This window comes from Lynx rufus, unplaced genomic scaffold (genome assembly GCF_022079265.1).
Source record: "Lynx rufus isolate CCGP_SWC_20201006 ecotype Redwood Valley unplaced genomic scaffold, mLynRuf1.p SCAF_2, whole genome shotgun sequence".
NCBI lineage: Eukaryota > Metazoa > Chordata > Mammalia > Carnivora > Felidae > Lynx > Lynx rufus.
The window spans coordinates 187414159-187438594 of record NW_025814834.1 but is presented as its reverse complement, the minus strand read 5'-3'; the positions used below and the strand labels follow the sequence as shown (position 1 = coordinate 187438594).

The following is a 24436-nucleotide window of genomic DNA, read 5'->3' as shown; positions in this document are numbered from 1 at the left end:
TGCCCTCCCCCGCCTGTGCTCTGTCTCTCAAAAATAAACATTTAAAAAAAAAAAAAAAAAAAAAAAAAAAAGAAGCTCTCCTGTGAAGTAAGAAAACCAGAGAGGGGACTGGAGGGAGACATGGGGTTGAGGTAGTGGGTTTTGTTTTCATTTTTGCTTAATTTTGTTTTAGGCTAGGCAATAATTAAGTTAACAAGAAAAATGCCTAAATAAAGAGTGCAGTTGAGGATACAGGGGAGAAGGGGGCAGTGGGTGGAGTGAGGGCCTTAAGAAGGCAGGACGGATGGAGAGTTCTGGGAGAGGGAGAAGGAAAAAAGGACAGGTGTGGGTACAGGTCAAATGGGAAGAGTGAAGAAGACTGTGAGGACATTCTTGCCTCATGGCTTTTTGTTAACCCAGGAGTAGATGTCCTGAGAACAGATGGAGGAGGTGGGAGGGCAAGGAGCTTGCAGACGTCACAGGCGGCTCATCGTGAGTATGAATGCGGGGTTGGTTAGAGGTGCAGGTTCAGGGTCATTGGAATCTAGATTCTGTGCCTCTCCTACCTGCTTCAACAGATCCTGGGATTTACTCCATCAGAGCACTTTTCACTTACTTTTTAAGTCGTGATTTTTTTTTTTAGTTTATTTATTTATTTATTTTGAGAGAGAGAGAGAGCATGAGCGCGTGTGTACAAGTGCAGGGTTGGGGGTGGGCAGAGAAAGGGAAAGAGAGAATCCCAAGCAGACTCCACCTGTCAGTGCAGAACCTAATGTGGGTTTCAATTCCATGAACCATGAGATCATGACCTGAGCCGAAATCAAGAATGGGATGCTCAAGGCGCCCAAGAGCACTTTTCACTTTTCATTAAAATCACCAGGTTGCCTTTTTCTCCACCCACCAATCTCTAAGCATCGTGAAGGCAAAGACTAGATTTGTCATGTTAACCAGGCCCAATCCCAGTACTTGGCTGGGAATCAACACCCAGGACATCTGTTTAATTAATTACTGTGTGAAGTTAAGGAAATTAAATGCTCATTATGAGCACATTATGTCAGATGTCAACTAAAATAACCCTTGTTGAGCACCCATTATGTGCCAGGGATGATACCAGCCACCCAGATTTCAAAGATAGAGCATGTTGATGTTGAAACTGCCCAGCCGTGCTTGGGTAAACAGGAAGACAGGTGTCCAAACCATCATGAGCATCAGGGAGTGGTCCATAAATGAGCACCGAAGCATAGAAGAGGGGGAAGGACAAGAGGCTGGACCTCAGAGGAAAAGAAGTAATTTTTTAAATTTATTTTTATTTTATTTTTTTTTAACTGCTGACTTTTTTTTTAAGTTTATTTATTTATTTCGAGAGAGAGAGAGCACAGGAGCAGGGGAGGGACAGAGAGGGGGGTGGAGAGAGAGAGAGTCCCAAGCAGGCTCTGCGCTGTCAGCACAGAGCCCAGTGTGAAGCTCAATCTCACGAACTGTGAGATCATGACCTGATACGAGATCAAGAGTTGGATGCTGGGGCGCCTGGGTGGCTCAGTTGGTTAAGCATCCAACTTCAGCTCAGGTCATTATTTTGTGGTTCACAAGTTTGAGCCCCATGTCAGTCTCTGTGCTGACAGCTCAGAGCCTGGAGCCTGCTTTGGATTCTGTGTCTTCCACTGTCTCTCTGCCCCTCCCCTGCTCTCTTTCTCTCTCTCTCTCTCTCTCTCTCTCTCTCTCTTAAAAATAAATGAACATTAAAAAAAAAAGAGTTGGATGCTTAACTGATTGAGTCACCCAGGTGCCCCTTTTTATTTTATTTGAGAGAGGGAGAGCGCACAAGCAAGGAAGAGGGACAGAGAGAGAGAGAATCTCAAGCAGGCTCCACACCCAGCACAGAGCCCAACATGGGGCTCGATCCCACACCCCTGGGATCATGACCCGAGCCAAAACCAAGAGTCCAGTGCTCAACCAGCTGAGCCATCCAGGCACCCCGAAAAGAAATGATTTAATATGGGGAATTTAGAGAAGGGTTTGAAGCATGGGAAAGAGGGCAGCCTCCTCTCAACTCCCACTGGAAGCCGTGACTTGGGGCAGGGGCGGAGGAGGTCAGATTTCAGTTGTGGCAGAATTTAGAAGTTCTTTGGGCTGAGATGTTTGAAACTTTATCTTGAGACTAATGAGGAACAACTGAAGAGTTTGAAGCAGGGAAATCTGTCGGATTTGCATTTTTTTTAAATCTCAGGTGACTGAAGATTAGGATGAGGTAAACCTGAAGATCGGGTGGAGGCCATTGCAACAATCCACGTGAGGGATGACGGGGTCAATGGAAGTAGTGGCAGCGGAGATGAAGATAAATAAACTGATGGAGATTTAGGAAGGCCAACTGGCAGAACCTGGCAACGGCTCAGACAAGGAGGGTAAGGGAGAGGAATGTGTCAAAGATAGCTCTTGGGGGAGTGCCTTGGGTGGCTCAGTCGGTTAAGGTTAAATGTCCCACTCTTGATTTTAGCTCGGGTCATGATCTCACAATTGGTGAGTTCAAGCCCTGCATTGGGCTCTGCACGGACAGCACAGAGCCTGCTTGGGATCCTCTCTCTCCCTCTCTCTCTGCCCCTCCCCACTTACTCGCTCTCTCAAAAATAAAAATAAACAGGGGTGCCTGGGTCGCTCAGTCGGTTAAGCGTCCGACTTCGGCTCAGGTCATGATCTCGCAGTCCATGAGTTCGAGCCCCGCGTTGGGCTCTGTGCTGACAGCTCAGAGCCTGGAGCCTGTTTCAGATTCTGTGTCTCCCTCCCTGTCTGACCCTCCCCCGTTCATGCTCTGTCTCTCTCTGTCTCAAAAATAAACATTAAAAAAAATTTTTTTAATAAAAATAAACATAAAAAATATATATATCTCTTGGGTGACTAGGAGAGTGGTGAGCTAGTTACTGAACTAGGGCAACACAGGGGAAGGAGCAAGTGTGAGGGTTTGGCAAGCTCAGCCGTGGATTTAGGATTTGAAGAGTGTGTGAAACATACTGATGAGGACGTCCACTGGTCATTTAGATACAGGCATCTGGACCTCAGAAGGGAGGCCCAGGCTGACAGTGTGGCTTTGGGAGACCTAAAGCCTGCAGATGTAATACGAAGTGATTAAGTGGAGGAGGCCAGCCGGGAGATTACAAAGCGTGAGAAGACAACTGAGAACAGAACAGAGCTGCACAGGAGCCTGAGGAGGATCCAGTGAGGGGTAGAACCAGGGAGAGTGAGGTCAGGAAAGAAATGTTGAAAAGGGAGTCACCCACAATCCATCAGAGGTCAAGCAAGATGGGACTGCAAGTTAGCCACCGAATTTGACAATAAGAGGTGTTTGGTGACATTTTGGAACACAAGGGAGAGCAGAATCAGTGCTTTTGGTTTAACGGAGAGAAGATGGACTCGAGTTACACACAAACCTGAGTGCAGTTTCCGTTTCCACCCCTGCTTAGCTGTGAGGCCGTCAATAAATGAGCAAACTTTCTAAACCTTAGTTTTTCCCATCTAGAAACTAGAGATAATAATAAATACTTCCTCAGGATCTTAAGAGGATTAAAACAATGTCCATAAAATATATGTGACTAGCTCTTATAAACACTAAAAAACATTAGTTTCTTCTCCCCACCATCATTCCATCTCTCCTCCCTTCACCATGAAAGATACAGAATGTATCCGCTTATATTTGGTAGTCAAGAAGAAGAAGCTCAGATACAGAATTTATCCCAGCCACTCTCTCCCGAACGTGGCACATTTCTCTCCTTTTCCCACTGTTTTCTTCTTTTTAATTCTTTTTAAAATTGTACTTACTGGTTATTTGGTTTGGGGTTTTGGGCTTTTTGTTTTGTTTTGTTTTGTTTGTAATCCTCATCAAGTCCTATTTTGAAGAAAAGCTGAGATAAAAATAAATAAGTGGCTGGAGGCTCTTGATTCAACATGACTGCCATCCTGTACCTCCCCTACTTCTCCATACCCCCCTAACATAACACTAAAGAAATACAAAAAGGTATTACAGCAGATGAAAGCTCGATAAATATTTAGAAAGCAGGTAGGGAAATGTTACCTGGCTTGAAACACCCTAAGAAATCACAAACAAAGTGCCAGCAGGGGGAGATTACCAACAAGAAGCAAGTCAGTTCACCTAGTTTAACTTCCAAAAAGCTTAGTGCCTTGAAGGCACGAATTAGCACATGTCAGAATGAGGTATGGGGCTAACCGAGGGGAACTGGCTGAAATCTGTATGCAGAGCACTTTGCCCCCACCCCAAGCTCCTTCCTCAAAAGCCACATGGCAACTCTAAACTCTCTTGCAGCATCAGAAGGCAGGAAATTGAACCCTGGAGGCCCCCATACTCAAAGAGACCTCAGGCATAGTCTGAAGGGCTGGGATGAGATATAGGGTGGAAAACTGAGTGTCGGAGGGAAAGCCTACACACTGCATTGGGGCAGCCCGAGGCCCTCACCTCGTCCCAGGCATCTAGCACCCTCCAGCCTCTCACGACCTGTAAAGTAGAAAAGTCCTGAAGACACCCAGAAGGGGTAAAAAAACAAGCAAACAAAGAAAACAAAAAAAACCCTCCACTGACATTTATGTGTTCTTCAATGAAAAGACTGGTTATTGCCTGATAAAGAAATTTCCAAAACCCGAAGGAACATAGCACCTGATCAAGAGAGCCCACCAAGGGCCTAGAATACTAAGTGAAAAAGACCTGCACCAAGGCATACGGTCATACAATTTCAGAAAAGTGTTCAAAAGCATCGAGAATGAAAAAGCAAGCCACAGGCAATGGCACATAAATCAGAACGACATCAGACTTCTCAACAGCAACAGGGGAGGCTCAATCTGAGAGAAGTTTATTTCTAACACGGAATTATATACCCAACCAATCTAACACAAGGTCAATATACTTTCAGACTTTCAAGGACACACACACACAAAGTGATTTTCATTTCTTAGGAAACTACTGAAGAATATACTTTGGGAAAACAAGAGAGCAAACCACAAAGGAGGAAGAGGTAGATCCAGGAAATGGAACAGTCAACAGAAAACTGGCAAAAAGGAAATCCTAGGACAACATTTGTGTGCCAAGCTTAGCAAGCAACCAGTCTAAACTGGAGCAGAAAGACAGAGGTCTGTGGGAAAGAAGTCGCCAGAGACGGGGCTCCTGGGTGACTCAGTCAGTTGAGCGTCTGACTTCAGCTCAGGTCATGAGTTTGAGCCCCACAGTGCAGAGCCTGCTTTTCTGTCCCCTTCTCTCTCTCTGCCCCTTCCCAGCTTGCTCGCTCTCTCTCCCTCTCAAAAATAAATAAACATTTAAAAAAAAAAAAAAGTCGCCAAGGAAAAGATGGAACTGATCTGTTAGGGATTGAACATTTGGAAAAATTGCCATGTGTTTGGAACATTGGGAAGAAAATAGCCCTAGGTACTCAGAAGTCTAAACAATTAAAAAAAAAGAAACAATTGTTAGCTCCAGGTTAAACCAACTTGTAAGGAAAGAAAATGTAATAGTAGTTTACGGCTTGAGTGGACAGTATTTATTTACCTAATCAATAATGTAAACACTAACTATTGATTTAACTATAAATTGTGGAAAACTATATTATGAGGATAAGGGGAGAAGAAAAAATGGAAGTTAGCATGGTACGAGAAAGCTAATTCCTCAACTGTCAGAGTAAGAAATAAATACTGCCTAAAACAGATAAATTAAGTGAGGGTGATGTAAGAGTTTGCTGGGGCTGCCATCACAAAGCACAATAGGCTGGGTGGCTTAAACAATGGATATTGGTTATCTCACAGTCTGGAGGTTCTGATCAAGGTGTCTGAGATCAAGGGGTTGCAGGACTGGTTTCTCCTGAGGCCTCTCTCCTTGGCTCCCAGTCTGACTCCAAGTCTCATGTTCTTCCACTGTCACAAGATCTGGGGCTCCTCAAGGGCCCTGGCAGTGCTGTATTCCACCCCGCATGTCCCGCAGCGCCTCACACAGTGCCGCGTGATGGGCCTGCCCCACATACTCACTGATGGACAGCTGAATCACTGTGACCTTTAAAGCTGCCATTTGTTGGTTTTCCTTTCCTGTTAAGAAAAGATTAAGAAAGGGAAGATCCAAGGAAACCTCAGGATCCAAAGTGGGGAGAGCCCAGCTGCAAGTGTCCCACCCTCCCTGGCCTAGAATTGCTGGGTGCATCTCAGATGGCACTTTAAATTTTAATCCTGGAGAGAGTCCACCCACGGCAGCAGGGGGCAGTGGGGTGGGCACAGGGTGCTTTTCTGCTTCTTAAACCTAATGGTGGTGTTTCAACTCCTCTTCCCTGAGGTCCAGAATGGCCATTCATCCCCATTTTCTTGAGGCCTGTTTGGATGCTGAAGGTGGCCACGGCCTCTGAAAGTTATTCCCAGACTTAGGGCTGTAATGTCATTAACAGTGATTGATTCCTGATCCTATGAGGGATTTTGGTCATTTTTGTGTTTAGGGTGATCCACAGTTACTCACCTGGCTGTTAAGGCTGACAGGATTTCGTGGTTGTCTCCATCCCTGAGGCTACGTGGACGCCCTTCCTGAGAGCGCATATCCAGTGTCCTCTGGGGAGTAGTGGAGGTTGGTGTGTATGTATGTCTGTCTCAGTGTGCCTCAGATTATTGCTTCCTAATAAAATTCTGATAGCTGGGCCCCATCAATATCTCAAATACATGTGAGGAAACGTTAATTTAGAATCAATTTTAGGATGTTTCAGACTGTAAAGTCCTTTTAACTAGATCTCTGGCGAAGATGTAGAAGCACTTTATGGGACTGTAAATTTCATGTTGAACAGTCTTCGTGAAATACACATCTCCCCTACACACAAGCTGTTCTCTCCATATCAATCATGGCCCCTGCAAGTAATGTTTCACAAATATTCTGTAAATCACAGAAAACCCCGTGATAATGTGAAATATGACTTTCACTTGTCTGTTAGACAAAAGAATCACACATGCCTCTCTCCCATCAGCACTAACATTTGTTATGGATAATAACACTTTCAATCACAACTATTTTTGGAAAACGGGTTGATTTTAAACCTTCCCTCCCCCACTGAAAACACTCTCCCAAGGACACAGACTCCTACAAACCACAGCCCATTAATCCAACTATGGAATGGGAACTTTTTATTCTTACTAACTTTTTTTAAAGTTGTTTTTAAAAGAGTAGTATAAGAGCCCAAGGCACAAGGTTAAGAGCATTTTTCCTTGGCCGATTGGTATGAGAAGGGCCAGGTCTCTAAAGACCCCAAATCTCTGACACTGTGTGAAATGAGGGGTGAAAGAGACCCAGGTTTTTAGCAAGCACCCTCATCTCAGCTGGCATCAGCAGAGGATCCAAGGAGCTAAAATCTTAGCTCTTAAATGTGAAGCAGATGTTTGCCACCTTGATATTCCTCACGCCATTATAACACAGCTAGATCCTGCCTGTTCAAGTAGGAGGTGACCTGTTCTAGAGGTATATTTTGAATGTTTCAACATCAATGTGGGTGACAGAGACTCCCCCTGCCTCCCGCCGATTGCTGGAAAAGCAAAACCCGTAGAGTAGCCCATGGGACTTGCATGGTTCTAACTATTTTGGTAACCTGTTTTCCCTCCCTCTGTAGCCAACTTCAGGACTGACTGACCATGACTTCTATAAAGGAGCAGGCAGCCATCAGCCGGCTCTTGAGTTTTTTACAGGATTGGGACAATGCTGGCAAAGTTGCAAGGAGTCACATCCTCAACACTTTCATCGAGACCAACCAAGGCAAGACCGCCCCTGAACTGGAGCAGGAGTTTTCTCAGGGAGCCAGCTTGTTCCTAGTACGCCTGACCACCTGGCTTAGACTCATGTATCCTTTGCTGAACAGAAATAAATTGGGCAATCTTCAAAGGAGAAAAGGAATGAAGATTATTGAGGGAGCTCTTCTCTTGAGTCTAAGATTTTAGATCAGGACATCTGGTGATCAAAGTAGTGTCCCCAAAGTCAAGAACTCTCTCCTTTCCTGTCTTCCCAACTTATATCCTCATTCTCACCCCTAACCCCTTCCACTCCCATAAGATTTGACATGGGTATTCCTTCCATCTGGGGTTGTCCTCTCTCTGTCCTCAGGAACCTTATTCTTTCTCTCTGGTGGTCTTCACTTTTGCCTCCCTACCAGCTTTTTCATTGGCATTTATATATGCTCAAATCCCTTCTACCTTAAAACATTAAATTAAATCCGCATCTCAAACCAGTATTCCACCTAGTTCCTGCCCTTCATGGTGAAGCTTCTTGAAAAGGTTATTGACTTTCCCTGTCTATACTTCTTTACTTCCCTTTTCTCCCCCACCCACAGCAGTCTGACTTCTGTCCCCTTCACCGATGCAGGTCTTGCCAAGGTCACCAATGTTGTTCTAATTGCAAAACCCAGTGACTACATCCTCAGTCATTATACATGACCTCTCAGTGGCATTTGTCGATCAACCATTACCACTTCTCAAAACACGCTTCCCTGAAACTAATATAATGTTATATGTCAATTATACTTAAGAAAGAAAGAAAGAAAGAAAGAAAGAAAGAAAGAAAGAAAGAAAGAGAAAAGAAAAGAAAAAAGAAAAAAAGAAGAAAGAATGCACATATAGATCATCACAAACAAACAAACAAAAAACTATATACTCTTCCCTTGGTTTCTGTGACACCAATTCTCTTGGTTTCCTCCTTTATTTCTCCGTGTTCCAAATTTTCTTCAGCCATCCCTGAAATATGGATGTTTCTTGGGACTCCATCCATGTCCCTCTTCTCTGCTCACTCATAGATTCTCCCTGAGTGACCTAACCCATCGTTGTGATGTCAACCCCACTACTGTTAAAGGGCTCTCAGTTGTGTATCCCTGCCCACGTTTCTCTCTGGAATCTGAGTTCCATACCTATTAATCCAACTACCATCTCCACTTCTGTTCCACAGAATGACTCTCATGTTTCTGGCTTGGGAAACTGGGCGAATGGGGTGCCATCATGTGGGAAGAGAATCCAAGAAACGAGGGAGCTGGAGTTGATAAATCTGGTTTGGGACATGTTGTGTTTGAGGTACCTTGCTCAGGAGCCCCGGAGACAGATAAGGGTTGAAGACAGATTTGATAGTTTGAGTTAGGGATGAGTTTGTGGATATTCCTGCTGGGTGCCCACAGCATTCCGAGGATCATCTCAGATCCTTTTATATATTTTTCTCCTTGCCTGAACCCTCCCCTCTTCTCTAAACCTCCTCTTAATTTGACTAATTCCTACTCCAGTATTCAGATCTCAATCTAAAACATCCCTTCCTCAGAAAGCCCTTTTCTGAGCCCCAGACTAGCCTACGCACATACCTAGCCTGTTACATATGTAGCTCATGACATTCCCTCTGTCTTCATTGTCATAATATTGTACTGTTCATACCTGCTCAGTATCTCTCTTCCCCACTGGATCGTAGACTCTGTGAGGCAGGAACCACATCTGTTCTCCTCATCTCTACAACCCTAACACGCAGGACCATGCCTGGCACATTAGGGATACTTCCTATGTGTTTACTGAACAAAGGAATGAGTGAACCAGAGTCTGCACCTGGGCAAAACTAAAGGCTTAAGTAATTACAGCTCTCTTCTTACAGTTAAATCATTGATAAAATTACTAATCAGACTCAGGCCTAGAACAAGCCAAGGGGAAAACCACTGAATATATCTCTAGGTTGACCCCAGTGTCCTCAGACATTAGCGTGCATAAAAGAGGTTTAAGATGCAGATTATGAGTCTACCTCCCCACCCCCACCCCACTGTTCTGATTTAGTAGATTGAGGGAGACTCCCTGGCCTCTTTGTTTCTCACAAGCACCCTTTGGTGACTCTCATGTGATCCAAAGATGATACTTTGAGAAACATCATCACCTATAATCTGGCTTCGACCTCACAATTTGTGACACTGACCTCACCAAGGTTATCTGCAACCCCTTTGTCACTGAGTCTAGACTACCTTTTTTCCTCCTCATCTCACTTGGCAGCACTTTCCACATGACAGGAGGAGGGGAGGGAGTCAGGGTTGTACAAGCACAGGGTCAGACCCCATCTTCATTTAAAACTTTAATATTTTATTCATCATGGATTTTTTTGTGTTCATTTTTATTTTTTTAAATAGCACATTGGAATATTATTTGATTACTGGGTTGTTTGATGCCCCCTGAAATTTCACAATCGAAAGAAAGTGCCTCACTCACCTCACCCTAGCCCCCATCCGGCTTGTCCACTGCCCCTATCTATGCTCTCCTCTCCTCCACCTTCTCCCAAGGCCATTTCTCAGTCTCTGTTGCAGGATCTTTCCTACACCCACCCCTTAAATGATAATGTTCTTTTCTTACTCAGTCACTGCCCTTATTACTCTAGGCCTGGTATCATTCTTCCCCATATCCCAAGTGCCAATCAGAATGCCTAACATTTAGTAGATGCTCACTCAGCACTTACTGAATGATTCAAATCATGCTTTTAATATACAGTTGTATGTTCAGTGTCTATTCCTGAAATTATTCATAATTTCCTAACTTGCTGTGACCTTGTCATACAACAGAGAAAATAGACCAGCCGAAGTGATACCGTGTTTTAAATCAGTGACTTCACTCCTCCTCCCCAGTCCTCTAGTTATGGTGGATTTTGAAGGAAAACAAATCAACATAACATCATTATGTTTTACAAAATCGACTACCGCCTAATCTCACAGAAGCCTCAAACCCCTTTTTAAACCTTGAACTTCCAGAATAGACCAGTAGAATTAAGGATTTACAGGGGCACCTAGGTGGCTCAGTTGGTTCAGCGTCTGACTTTAGCTCGGGTCATAATCTCACGGTCCATGGATTTGAGCCCTGTGTCAGGCTCTGTGTTGACAGCTCAGAGCCTGGAGCCTGCTTTGGATTCTGTATCTCCCTCTCTTTCTGCCCCTCCCCTGCTCAACTCTCTCTCTCTCTCTCAAACATAAATAAACATAAAAAATTTTTTTAAAAAACAAGGATTTATATATTATAATGACAAAATTATTAGTTGCCATTTATTGAGTCTTTTTATGCTCTAGCTATGTGATGTACAAATATTATCTCCTGTGAGCCTAACACCAAGCCTAATAGGTGATTGTCATTACCTGAAAAGTTTGAGTAATTTACTAGTAAACGGCAGAGATAAGGTTTGCAAAGGGTCTATCTGGCCCAAAGCCCGTGTATCATCCACTCTATTTCACTGTCTCCCTCCCCAGTGAGAGGGCAGACCCATGATTCCACCTCCAACACCATCCAAGGAAATAATCCATAAATAGCCCCACTCCCTCCATCTGTCTACAGGCAGAGAGGCCTGACAGGAAAAACTCAGACTCTGAATTAGACTCCTAGGTTCAAATCCCAGTTCCATCAGTTACCTTTGGGACTTAGAGAAGTCATTAACCTGGCTGAGATTACATCCTCATGAAGTACATGGACATGTTATAATAGCAGCCCCCATGGGGTGTGGTGAGGATTCAGTATGACAATGCAAGCAAAGCAACACAGTGCCTGGCACACAATGAATGCTTAGTACTGGTTAGCACCTGCTGATATGGTGACAGACTTCTGGAACTAATTGCTGAAAATAAGGGATCAGAAATATGCATAATGAGTGACTGTGAAAGCAAGACTAGCCTGGGGTAGAGGAAAAAGAGGTGACAAAAGTTGGTGAGCCTAGCTAGTAACTGAGGAGAAGAGGGAGAAGGCAGTGAGGTAGGAAGGGGGGACGGGGCTGGGGCTCCTGGGGAGCTGGGTGGAAGACAATGGAGGAATACAGAGACTACCCTGTGGGCTGATATCCTGGCCCCCAGCTGGAGTGGCAACAGGCAGGGGAGCCTGGCTCTAGAGCAAACACTGTTTTTGCAGCAAAGAGCCTTTCCTAATGAGCCAATCTGTCTCCACTTCTATTGGCATCCTGGGAACCAGGGTGCAGCAGAGATAATTTGCCTCACGCGCCCTCCGCCCCCCCCAACAAAGCACCATTACCTCCAACCCATTACATTAGCCTTTATCAGTCTTGGAAGCTCTCAGTCATCCTCCATGAGCTGCAATAATTTCAGCTAATTTCTTAAGTGTTCTAAGAGCCTGTGATGTGTTATGAGCCTAGTAATTGTTGACTGGTTTCTTTTCTGTTGTGGGTTGATTTCATACCTTGTATCTGAGCTGATGCGTGCTCTGGGTGCTTTATTACAATGAGGCTTTTTGCAAGGCTCACATTAAAAAATAACATTAAATACTGAGGTTGTTTTAAATCAGAGTTTAATTTTTCCACCATCTCCCGTTGTTCTTATTAGGAAGACACGCAATTCTTCATAAAGATAGTGACCTCCAGTGTAAAGCTCTGAGCAAGTACAAAATTGAGAATTAATGATGAAGCTGATTATTTTTAGAGAAGTCTAAAAACGAGGCACAAAGTAATGAACTGTGCAGAGACCCAAGGGTGCAATGGTCATAGCATAGAGAGGCTTGGAAAATTGACTATGCTTTCTCCATGCACCTTATATTCATCAGAGCCTCCTTGCTGTCTAGGGGGCCTGTCAGAGTCAAGGTTGCTGAACTACCGGTGAAAAGCTTCCTGGGGAACTGTGAACATGCCTGCCAGCATTCCCCCACCCCGTGTTTGTTTCCACTTCCCCTTCACCCTAGGGACCCTTCTCAGATAAAGGATACAATTCAACTATCGGTCATCCTGGGCCATAGATGTAGACCCAGGAATGGGCCCAGGAATGGGCCATGATCATCATAGATGATGACCAGGAATCAGTCACAGGATCTGGTTTCTGTGTGAAAAACCATCCTGAAATTCACTCTTTAACTTGTCATACAGCTATATGACTGGCTCGTGTTTAGATAAGCTTCTAAAGTCAATTGGCATCTTCTTGTCAGCTGTAAGCAGGTGAGTTCTATTCTAGAGAGATCCTGGGATCTCAGTTGTATGTTGGGCTCATGGTGGCCTTGGCATTCACACCACATGGGACCACCACATTTCACCATCTGGGTAGAAATGCAGATTTTCGGCCTGACTAGATTCAAGGGCTTAAAAAAGGTCATCAGTACTTGGTCCCCACCTCTCTTTTTCTCTATTTCTCAGCTCTGTTCTGAGCGCTGTGGCTCTCAGAAACTGCAGACATGCATCCTTCTAGCTCAGTCCACCCAAAAGAGCACTTATCTTTCCCAGGGATTCCTAAGAAAGTCCCCAGTTTTGAACCTCCTTGAACCAACTGAGGTCACATGGCTGGTCCCAACCGATTACTGCAGTCAGAATGATGGTGTTCCCTGTCACCTGCTCATCCTGCCAAAACCACATGGCCCTTGAGTGGCAGAGGGGTGATTCCCCAAGGGTCATTGAGGTGCCATTTCAAGAAGAGAAACAGATGCTGAAAAACCAAACACAAGATATGTCCATTGTATTTAACTTTTTCATTTGCTGCTAGAAGGAAGAACTTCTAAATTATTGTGTCACTTTGCCCATGAGCACTTCCTAGATAGGAGGGCAAAGTATGTGAAGAAAGGCCCTTGAGATCCCTCAGAAGGGTGAGTGCCAAGGAACCTGACACTCAGGTGTCTGATTTCTACTCTTGTATTTCTCTGGACAGTAATCGGTACCTTATAGAATTTCTCGAGGTTGGAGGCGTCCTAACACTCTTGGAAATACTTGGGCTGGAGAAGATCAAGGAGGAGGACAAGAAGGAATCCATCAGGCTACTTCAGGTCATTGCGAACTCTGGCAGGAAGTACAAGGAGCTCATTTGTGAAAGCTATGGTGGGTACTGTGTATAACAGGGTGGCGATTCCATGTCTTCCCAGGGGCCTGGGCAAAATGGTGGCAGCACCCAGCACTGCTCTAGGAAAACACATCATGGAACTGGTTGCACAGAAGCACTTTGTACAGTGGAGTCAATTAGCCCCTGTCCACGTCACTGCCAGAAGAGTCAGATTTATGATTTTCTTGATTTGTCGTTTGCTCAAATCTTTCCATGGTAGTTTTGGAAATACTTCTCCATTTTAAATATATCCTCTTTTATGCACTCATTCAACAAAGATTTATTGAGCCATTGCCTAAAATCCTTTGTGAAATTAAGTGAGTTATGAATAACTCTAGAAATAAAAAGGAAATAAAGTCATTGAATGTGTGCTAAGTATACACACACACACACATATATACACTAAGGTGCTGGGAGTACAAAGATGAATAAAATACAGTCCTTGTCCTCAAAGAGCTTACAGTATAGTGAGAAGTGTAAATAACCCTGTAATTTCCGTATGTTCCATCAAGTGTCCTGATCAAGGTGGATAAAGATGATGCCATCCCCCCCACACCCCTTTTTCAAAGTATTTCCCTCACTGCACTTTTCATCATGGTTCTCCTCTATGTCTCCCCATGGCCTCTCTGAGCCTTAGTGTATTTATCCATAAAATGGGACTAACACCTCCCTCTCAGTATAGTGATTAAATGAGGCAGCATGTGTCAGAACATTTAGTAAACTGCTGAATGCTGCATATGTGTTCATTATCACATAGCAATCCCAAACACGTGTTTAATTGTGCATTTTGCAGAGCCATTTTCAACTTTACAACAGATTTTGACAAGCGGACATGCCCTGTGTTGAAACAAAATCCTCTAGCCACAGAGCCATGAGGCAAACAAGGCAGTGAGGCAACACAAGAGCCTTGATTTTTGCTTCGCTTGAACAGGCTTGGTTAACACATTTCAGTCCTTACCCCGTATTATGTAATCTCAAGTGAGGCTCTTTCTCATAAATCCCTTCCAATTGGGCATTTCCTCTTTTCTTTGTTCAGGTGTAAGATCCATAGCAGAATTTTTGGCAAAGTCTAAATCAGAAGAGACCCAAGAAGAAGTGCAGATTCTATTGGATTCTTTGGTCCACGGTAATCCCAAGTACCAGAATCAAGTGTACAAAGGTCTAATAGCTTTGCTGCCTTGTGCGTCCCCAAAAGCTCAGCAGCTCTCCCTGCAGACTCTCAGGACTGCACAGGTGAGGCAGCCCACATGCTCCTGTGGTTCCGATTCAACACACTAACCTGAAAATTACCTTCCACAGTTGCACTTCACTCAGGCATGAGAAACCGAGCTCAGCCTCCCACTGCACGTCTGCTGTTCAATCAGCGTTACTTCCAGAAGGCCAAGGCGGGACAAAGAGTTCATGTCTCCCAGCAGAGTGATTTGTCCTGTTTACTTAAGGATCAGAAAGATGTTGGCAGACTTAAAAGTGGTTGAGACAAGCAACAAGGATGATGAAAAGACTGTAGAAAAGCTTACAGGAGTCAATTTAGTAGGGAAGGCATCATGGGCACATTTGTTGACAGCACGGAAGTGAGAGGCCAGATCGCCAGGGCTTGGGAAAGCTCCTTTTCTCTTGCGGGCTCTACCTTCCTCTCAGTGCCCTTGAATGCTAGTGAAAGCAGATTTGGGACATGGTGGCCACATGAAGACCCTGTGCTAATAAGGAGGGAAGAGAGGCTCCAAGATTGGTCTTGAGGTAAATTATTAAAAGCTCTCAAAACAGCTCCAGGCTCAGTGGAGGCAGGGAGACAAGAGGTCAAAGGAAGGGTAAGGTCTGAACTGTGGCAGTGGGAACAGAGAGGACAGGGTCAGACAGACATTTCTGAGACGGAGTGAGTGGCAAGTGGGGCAATAAAAGAAAAGCAGTCAAAAATGACATCCAGCTTTGGACTTAGCATCAGGCAGAGTTGGGTACCAGCAGGAGAGAGCAGGAAAAACCCATCTGATTTGGGAGGAGTTAGGTTTTGACTTGATGAGCCTCGGTGGCTCCCAAGTACCATTTAAGGAGCAGGCCCAGCCAGCTGCAGAAGATATAAATAGGCCAAAAAAAAAAAAAGATATAAATAGGTCATTTATGGAAAAAATACCAAATCCTGGGGGCATCTGGGTGGCACAGTGAGTTGAGCCACTGACTCTTGATCTCAGCTCAGGTCATTATCTTGAGTTTGAGCCCCAAGTTGGGCTGGGTGCTGATGGCATGGAGTCTGCTCGGGATTCTGTGTCCCCTACTCTCTGCCCCTCACCCTCTTGTTCTCTCTCTCTCTCTCTCTCTCTCTCTCTCTCTTTCAAAAATAAATAAAATTCAAAAACAATTTTTTTAAATACCAAATCCTGGGCATCCCTCCCATAGAATCTGACAGTTTTCAGGCAGCCTTTGGTAATGCTTTTTCTTGTTAAGCTCCCCAAGTAATTCTGACTCCTAGCTTAATTGAGGAATTACTGTTGAGGACATCTAGTAGAGAGGCCCACTGGGTTTCATGAGCAGAGAAGTGGTAACTAAAACAACAGAAGTGAATAAGATCAGCCGGGTAAAGTGAACCAAGTAAGGAGAAGGGACATTGCCAGCATTTAAGAGATGAGCGGAGGAGAAAGGTCCAACAAAAGAGCTGGATTATTATTATTATTATTATTTCCCGTTTTCATTTTTTAAATGCCTCCTACCTGCCAGGCACTGTGCCAGGGGCTTACTTTAGTCTTTACAATAGCTTATGGAGGCAGACATTATTATCCCCATTTTAAAGATGATGTAACTGAGCCTTGAGGGGTGTTTGGTGACTTATTCAAGGCCACACACTAAGTAAGAGGTATGTACTAAGTGGGCATTTAAATCCAACTCTCTTGGGGCCCCTGGGTGGCTCAGTCGGCTGAGTGTCTAGCTCTTGATTTCAGCTCAGGTCATGATCTCACTGTTGTCAGTTTGGGGCCCACATCAGGCCCATGTCAGGCTCTGGGCTGACAGAGTGGAGCTTGCTTAAGGTTCTCTCTCTTGCTCTCTCTCTGCCCTTCCCCTACTCACTCTCTCTCTCTCTCAAAATGAATAAATAACCTTTTTTTTTTTAATTAAAAACTAAATTGGGCACCTGGGAGGCTCAGTCGGTTAAGCGTGCAACTTCAGCTCAGGTCATGATCTCACAGCTTGTGAGTTCGAGCCCTGCGTCACGCTCTGTGCTGACAGCTCAGGGCCTGGAGCCTGCTTCTGATTCTGTGTCTCCCTCTCTCTCTGCCCCTCCCCCACTCATGCTCTGTCTCTCTGTCTCTTTGTCATAAATAAACATTAAAACATTAAAAATAAATAAATAAATAAATAAATAAATAAATAAATCCAACTTTAACTCCACAGAGTTCTTAGTTTTTCTAAAACTTGTTTTAAATGTTTATTGCGAGAGAGAAAGAGAAAGCACGAGCAGGGGAGAACAGAGAAAGGGGGAGAGAGAGAATCCCAAGCAGGCTCCATGCTGTCAGCGCAGAGTCCCACACAGGACTCCATCTCACAAACTGTGAGATCATGACCTGAGCCAAAATCAAGAGTCAGATCCTTAACTGATGGAACCACCCAGGCCCCCCTGAGAGTTCTTAGTCTTTCCATATACCACTCAACCTCTTTGGAAAAAAGCAATGGAAGGCATAAAATGAAAACAGGGAAAAAACAGGACTGTGAAAATGCAGGGAAAAGAGTTTCAATAAGGAGAACATGACCAGCTGGGTCAAGTACAACAGAGAGATTAAACGTGGGTAGAACCGAAAGATGGTCCCCAGAAGAAAAGTTTGGATGAATCTTGGTCCCATGGCAGGAAAATTTAAATTGCAGCAGCCTGTCAAAGGGGGATGCATGGAGGATGAAGTAGTTTCCCCTGGGCTCCTGCAAAGCTTAGGTGTCAAGGGGGAAAAGAGCAGTAGCAAGAGAAGATTGAGCCGAAGGATAATTTTGTGCAATCTGGGTGAACTTGAGGGTGTTTCATGCTAATGGACAGGAAGTGATGCACAGATAAAGGTTGAAGAGGTAGAAAGGAGCAGTTCCCCTGTTGGGTGAGGTTCATGAGGGAGAGAAGATATAGGATCCTGGATCAGTGCCACTCTCCCCAGCCTGTGCCCACCCTCCCCCCAGCAAGGGGGGAGGCTTGTCCCCACACCTCTAGCAGGTGGCCAGCTAACCCCAACTGAACACCTCCTGAGCTAGAGGGGTCAGTGGTCACCTCAGCAGACGCTTCAGTCTGATTCTTGGATGCCCATCTGTCCCTCCCCTGGAAAAGAAATGTACTTGATGGTGCAGGGGCCAAGGCCCACTGACTCACCACTCCCCTCCCTCTCCCCACTCAGCCAGGCTGCCTAGCTGTCTAGGAAGTCTAGATCTAAAGAGTACTAGATCTAAAGAGTAACTAGTTTGTCCTGTTGTCTATCTTGTCAGTCAATCGTTGGGACCACACACCCCAGCATTGTGGACTGCGTGCTGAAGGTACTGCGCACGATGCACCTGGAAGTGCAGTATGAAGGTAGGGGAGGCGGCCGGGTCTGCTCCCACTCACAGATTATAGTCACTGTGAGAGCTAGACAGGTTTGCTCTTCAAATTTTCTTTTAATATTTATTCATTTTTGAGAGATAGAGTGTGAGTGGGGGCGGGGCAGAGAGCGGAGACACAGAATCCGAAGCTGGCTCCAGGCTCCGAGCTGTCAGCACAGAGCCCAACGTGGATCATGACCTGACCTGAGCTGAAGTCGGATGCCCAACTGACTGAGCCACGCAGGCGCCCCCAGACAGATTCACTCTTGAGAGTTTTCTCTTAGTCATGGGGCACCTGGATAGTTCAGTCTGGTTGAGCATTTGCTCAGGTCATGATCTTACGGTTCTTGAGTTTGAGCCCCACATCGGGCTCTTTGCAGTCAGCCTGTCAGTGCAGAGCCTGCTTTGGATCCTCTGTCCCCCTCTGTCTGCCCCTCCCCTGCTCTCACTCAAATACATACATACATACATAGAGTTTTCTCTTAGTCACAGGAACCATGTTAAGTATCCTGGGTAACCTCAGCAGATGGAAGATGCTCGTTCGATCTGATCAGCCAGAAAATGACAGCCACTTTCTATACTTTGAATCAGCCACATGATGCTTTAACATTTGCTAGGACCTGCCTGGGTGAAGAGCTGGCTCTGGTTCTCAGTCTTATGTAGTACTTCCCCACTAAATAGAAGTCACCTGGGGGACTGTCCCTCTCCTAAGAAACTAAACTGGATGGTGGTAGTATTAAGTTTTCATGTATTCAGTACACCTATGTGCTAGCCACTTTCCATGCATCATTTCATTTAATTCTCAAAAGAACCACAAGAGTACAGAGCCTGGCACATATTAGGTTTCAAATGTTCGAATGAATAAATGGTGGAGGTAAGTATTTTTATGTTTTTCAAGCTAAAGCATCAAAGCACAGAGATATTAAGTATGCTTCCCAAGGTTATGCAACTAACTAGATTCAAACCAGATCTGACTGCAAAGTGTATGCTTTTTAATTTTTTTAAGGTTAATTTATTTTTGAGAGAGAGAGAGAAAGAGAGAGTGAGTGGGGGAGGGGCAGCTAGAGATGGAGACACAGAATCCAAAGCGGGTTCCAGGCTCTGAGCTGTCAGCACAGAGCCAAATGTGGGGCTCGAACCCATGGACCACAAGATCATGACCTGAGCCGACGTCAGACACTTAACTGACTGAGCCACCTAGGTGCCCCTAAAATGTATGCTTTTAACATGAGCCCATAGTAGGTGTTTACAGGATGTTGTTTCCTTCCCTGTTCCTAGAGTGGTTCAAAGAAAGAAAATTCTGTTTTCAACAGGAGGGATCAAAGAAGGGTTTGCTGAGAAGGTCGTATTTGAGCTGAGCCTTGGAGAATGGGAAGGATCTGGGAAGGTAGAAAGGAGAAGAGGAGGGCATTCTGGAAAGGGGAATGGTATAAAAGAAGTCCCAAACATAGGGATATACAAGATGTATCTGAGGAGTGACAGATCATTTAGTGGAAATTTGATAGAGGTCTCAGTCCAGAAAGATCTAGAAAGGTAGGCTAGGACCAGATTGACGAGCACCTTGAAAGCCAGATGGAAGAGTAGCAGGTACTCTCTCCAGTAGGCAGCACAGAGCCATTGAAAAGTGAGCCGTGAACAGGGGAGTGGCAGAGGGAAAGCACTGTCTCAGGAATGTTACCTGAGTGGTGGTGTGCTCAGTAGGTCAGAGCCACAGAAGGCTCTCGAGGCTCGAGGCCAGTTGGGAGGCCTTTCAGGTTGTTCAGATAACAAAGTAAGAATGTGCTGGTCTGGGGGTGCCTGGCTGGCTCAGTCAGTGGAGCATGTGACTCTTGATCTTGAGGTTGTGGGTTCAAGCCCCATGTTGGGTGTAGAGATTACTTTAAAATTTTTTTTAAATCTCTAAAAAAGTTTTAAAAAAATGTACTTGGTCTAGCCAAATATACAGGCCCTGGGAAGAGAGAATGGACAGGACTGGGAACTGCCTCAGTATGGAGAATGAGATGGCATATGGAACGGGGAATGAACAGGGCTGTGGAGGCCAGGACAGAGAGACCTATTAAGCAGGAAAGATCTGGACATCTGGACATATCAGGATTCGGCAGGTGGAGCCCCAGACCCAGGAAGTCTGGGAGGGACAGAAGGAGCAGGCGTGTACCAGGGTTCAACTATGCATGTGAGATCCTGGGGAAGACCAACAAAGGTCCAGACGCTGACTTCCAATATCATTTATTTTGGGAAGGCCGTGTTGAAACTAAATGTCAGTCAGTTTTTCCTTCAGCAGCATTGTCAATTTCATATTTGTTTGACCCCTGCAGGTGTGCCTGGGAAAATGGACCTTGTAAATTGAGAAGTAATGCTATGTTGAAATCCTTTACCAGCTGGAGGAGAGTCTCCTAGCTTGGCAGGAGTTGCCAGTGAAGTGTGGGGTAGTGGAGGGAACCGAGTAAAGGTCAAACCCAGCAGCAGAGAGTTGTTTCTGCACTGGAGCAAGGGGGTAACCTGGCAGTTGAATCACGTTAGGAAGCATAATCAAGCAGCCCAAGGGGACTAGACTGGGTGGCACTGAGCCTCCCTCCCCGCCACCACCTTCACGTGACTCACGTGACCACTCCTACTCATCATCACTTCTTAGCTTAAGCATGTCTTTCCCAAGGCCTTCTCTCACCTGCCTTCAACGCCTGCCCAGATGTCAGCCCTCCTTCCTTTGTACCACCCTGCACCTCCTGCCCTCCAGTACACCCCTTCCCTAGAGCAGTCATCTCTAGAATGCACTGTGTACAGTTTCAGTGCACTTCTTACCACTTCTGTCGTTATCTCCTCAGTGCAGTCTCTGGCATAGGGTAGATCCTTGTTGCATGTCTGTTGAGGGAGGGAGGGAGGACTGTACATACACACTGAGGCAGAGGCAGGACAAACATGAGATTTTCTCACTGCCTTTTTGGTTTGATGTCTGCTCCTGTGATAACAGTAAAACCGTGAGCCTCAAGATAATTTCAAATATGCCAAACTCATAACAGGTGCCCAAGATGTCTGTTGAATGAATGAATCATTCTTTTTTACCAGGAACTTCAAAATAGTCTTGGTGGAACTGGGAACGTAGAGCATGTATATGCATGTATATGCATGTATATGCGTTGTCCACAAGGGGGAGCTATGCCACACGATCGGTGGAGTGGAAGTTCTGGAAGAGAACACAGTGTTAGCTCCCGCTGAGACTCCTCCAAAGGCAGGGGGAGGGAAGGTCTGACAGGTCTTAGATGTGGTCCTAACAGTGACAACTGGAGAGGATCATAGATTAATTTCTCTGAGTTGGACAACACTAAATTACAAGACCAGGATGATGGCAACAGTCATGGTTAGAGAACCCAGTAACCAGGAGGTATAAGCGATATAGTTGAATGGACTAACCTTAAAAGGGCCAGAGTTCGTTTGTTTTTTAGAAACAAATATTAACTGAACATCCGTGGTGTGCCAGGTACTATGCCAAGTACTGGGGGTTGCTTGTGTTTGTATTGAGGAGAAAAGTTAATGGGTCATAGGGCATCTGGGTGGCTTAGTCAGGGGGGCGACTGAGTGACTCAGTTTGTTAAGTGTCCCACTCTTGATTTTGGCTCAGGTCATGATCTCTGGGTCGTGGGATCAAGCCCCATGTCGAGCTCTGTTCTGGCTGTGGAGACTGCTTAAGATCCTCCCTCTGCCCCTCCCTGACTCTCTCTCTCTCTCTCTCTCTCTCTCTCTCTCTGACTCTCTCTCTCCCTCTTTCTCTCTCTCTCTCTCTCTCTCTCTCTCTCTCTCAACAAACAGAAAAAACAAAAAACAAAAACAAAAAAACAAAAATGAGTGGTTCAGAAGGAAGGAGGAGGTTAAGGAGGATGTTCACTCTACCTTCCATGATGGGAGGGGTAGTTAACATCCTTCCCCTGAGAAGGCTACAAGGAAAGTGGAGTTCTCAGGGAGAGTCCAGTGAAAACAGGGTGGAGAGGCTTAGGAGACCTGGTGACTCTTTCCCCTTGTCAGTGGTGCAGGAGCCAGGTGAGACCTTCACCTCTTTTTTCATTGAGAACTCCACCCCCACCACCTCCAAATCTGCCAGTCTGCCTGGCCCGTTACTCATTCTCTGTTCTCTTTCCCATTACTACCAAATGTCCCTGCTCCTACCACAGGCCAGCTCTTCTGCTGCTTCTTTTTTTTTAAGTTTATTTTTTAAGTTTTTTTAAGTTTATTTTTACTTAAGTTTATTTTTTTAAGTTTAATTTTTTTAAGTTTATTTATTTACTTATTTGAGAGACAGACAGCACAAGCAGGGAAAGGGCAGAGAGAGAAGGAGAGAGAATCCCAAGCAGGCTCCACACTGTAGATGTCACCATAAGATCATGACCTGCGCTGAAACCAAGAGTTGGTCACTTAACCGACTAAGCCACCCAAGCATCCCATCTTCTGCTTCTGCTTATTCTCTGAAGCACATTCATAAAGCCTTCTCACAACAGCCTCTCTCTTTCTGTCTGGTGGATCATCTCCATTGACATGCAAATATGATCTGTATCCCCCATCTTTTTTTTTTAATGTTTATTTATTTATTTTGAGAGAGAGAGTACAAGTGGGGAAGGGAGAGAGAAATCCCAAGCAGGCTCCTTGTTGTCAGCGCAGAGAGCCTGATGTGGGGCTTGATCCCATGAACCGCACAATCATGACCCAAGCTGAAATCAAGAGTTAGACACTTAACCAGCTGAGCCATTCAGGCACCCCCTGTATCTCTCATCTTTAAAAGAGAGCCCCTCCTTGGTAATCTATGGACTAAAAGAGATTTAAAAGACTTGCCCCCCAAAATTAAATTAAATGATAGCATTCAAGGATGCATATCCCTCCTTGATCCCAAGTTCCCCTCCAGCTACCCATTTTTCCATTGACCCAATTGGCCCAAAGCATCTGGCTTTCTTCTCTGGGTTTCTGTGATACCACTTCTCGTTGTTCTCCTGCCAGCTGGGTCTGCCATGTTTGCTCTGCTTGCTTTTCTACTTTCTCCTAATTTCTCTACCACTCTGTTAGGTCAGCCTACTTCTCATCTCTTTACCAACACCTCCTGCTCGTGTGATTTTGTCTAGTCCCCTGGCTTTACACACCACAAATATGTTATACATGCAGATACCAGACTGTATCTTTGGCCTGATCTCTCCCCTGAAACCTCCCCAGACATCTGAAATTTATATCCAAGACAGAACGCTTGATTTTCTTCCCAAATCCTTTTCTTTCTCCTATTTTCAATAAAAGGTGCCACTACCAACCCAACTGTTCAGGTAAAAAGTGTAAGACCAGTACCATGATCCGCACTTTCTCTTATCTCCCACCCCATCCCACCCTTAACCAAGTTCTATCTGGCTCTCTCCCTACTTACCCTCTTTGTCCGCCCCAACCCCACCCCATGATCGCCCAAGGCTAACCCACCATCCTGTTTGCTAACGTCTGCTTCCATTCCGGCCTCCTGTAACCCATCCTCCCAGTGCAGCCAGAACAATCATTTCAAAATAGCTTCCCACTGCACCTACACTAAAATCTACACATTGTCATGGCCAGCAAAGCTTCTGGAAGGCTCTTCCCCCAGACCTTGGATTGATGGACAGCTTCTCAAACTTCAGCTCAGATGTCACCTCTGCCCACTCTCTCTAAAGTTTCCCCATTCCCTCCTGCCACCCACGTCAGGCTCTCTCCATCATAGCACATCATTGCACTTATCTCCTTTAGAAATCACCTTGTTTGTTTGTTTACATGTTTAATGTCTGTGCTCTGTAAGAAAATCAGCTCCAAAAGAGCTGAGAGTTCCTCTTCTTTGTTTACCATTGTATCCCTAGGGCCTGAACAGTACTGGCAAAAGTAGACTCTTAAATATTTGTTGAATGAATGAATGGAGACGGGGTGAATCGTGTATACCCTAATTTATACTGAACAGGCATCACATTGGAAATAGAATGAAATACCTAGTTTTTTCAGCCCACGTGGCTAAGTGGAGGCTGTGTGTAGTAAATTACCCTTTATTTCCTGAGAGTTCCTAGGGCCAAGGAAGAAGGTTTGGAGAGAGAGAAAAAAGAAGTGGTACTTGGAGGAAGGTAGGAGATAGTAAGGCCACAGGA

General features: G+C 45.1%; 1 protein-coding gene across 1 annotated transcript in view; it reads left to right on the top strand.

The window, feature by feature from the left end:
* The first annotated feature begins 6494 nt into the window (after positions 1-6494).
* ARMH1 (armadillo like helical domain containing 1) overlaps positions 6495-24436 on the top strand; it is a 37111-nt gene continuing 19169 nt past the window's right edge. Inside the window, exons 1-6 of the mRNA XM_047084467.1 lie at positions 6495-6574; positions 7602-7829; positions 12836-12904; positions 13605-13771; positions 14809-15005; positions 18219-18303. Coding sequence (XP_046940423.1) covers positions 7624-7829; positions 12836-12904; positions 13605-13771; positions 14809-15005; positions 18219-18303 — 724 coding nt within the window. The 5' untranslated portion in view covers positions 6495-6574; positions 7602-7623. The remainder of the gene's footprint in view (positions 6575-7601; positions 7830-12835; positions 12905-13604; positions 13772-14808; positions 15006-18218; positions 18304-24436) is intronic.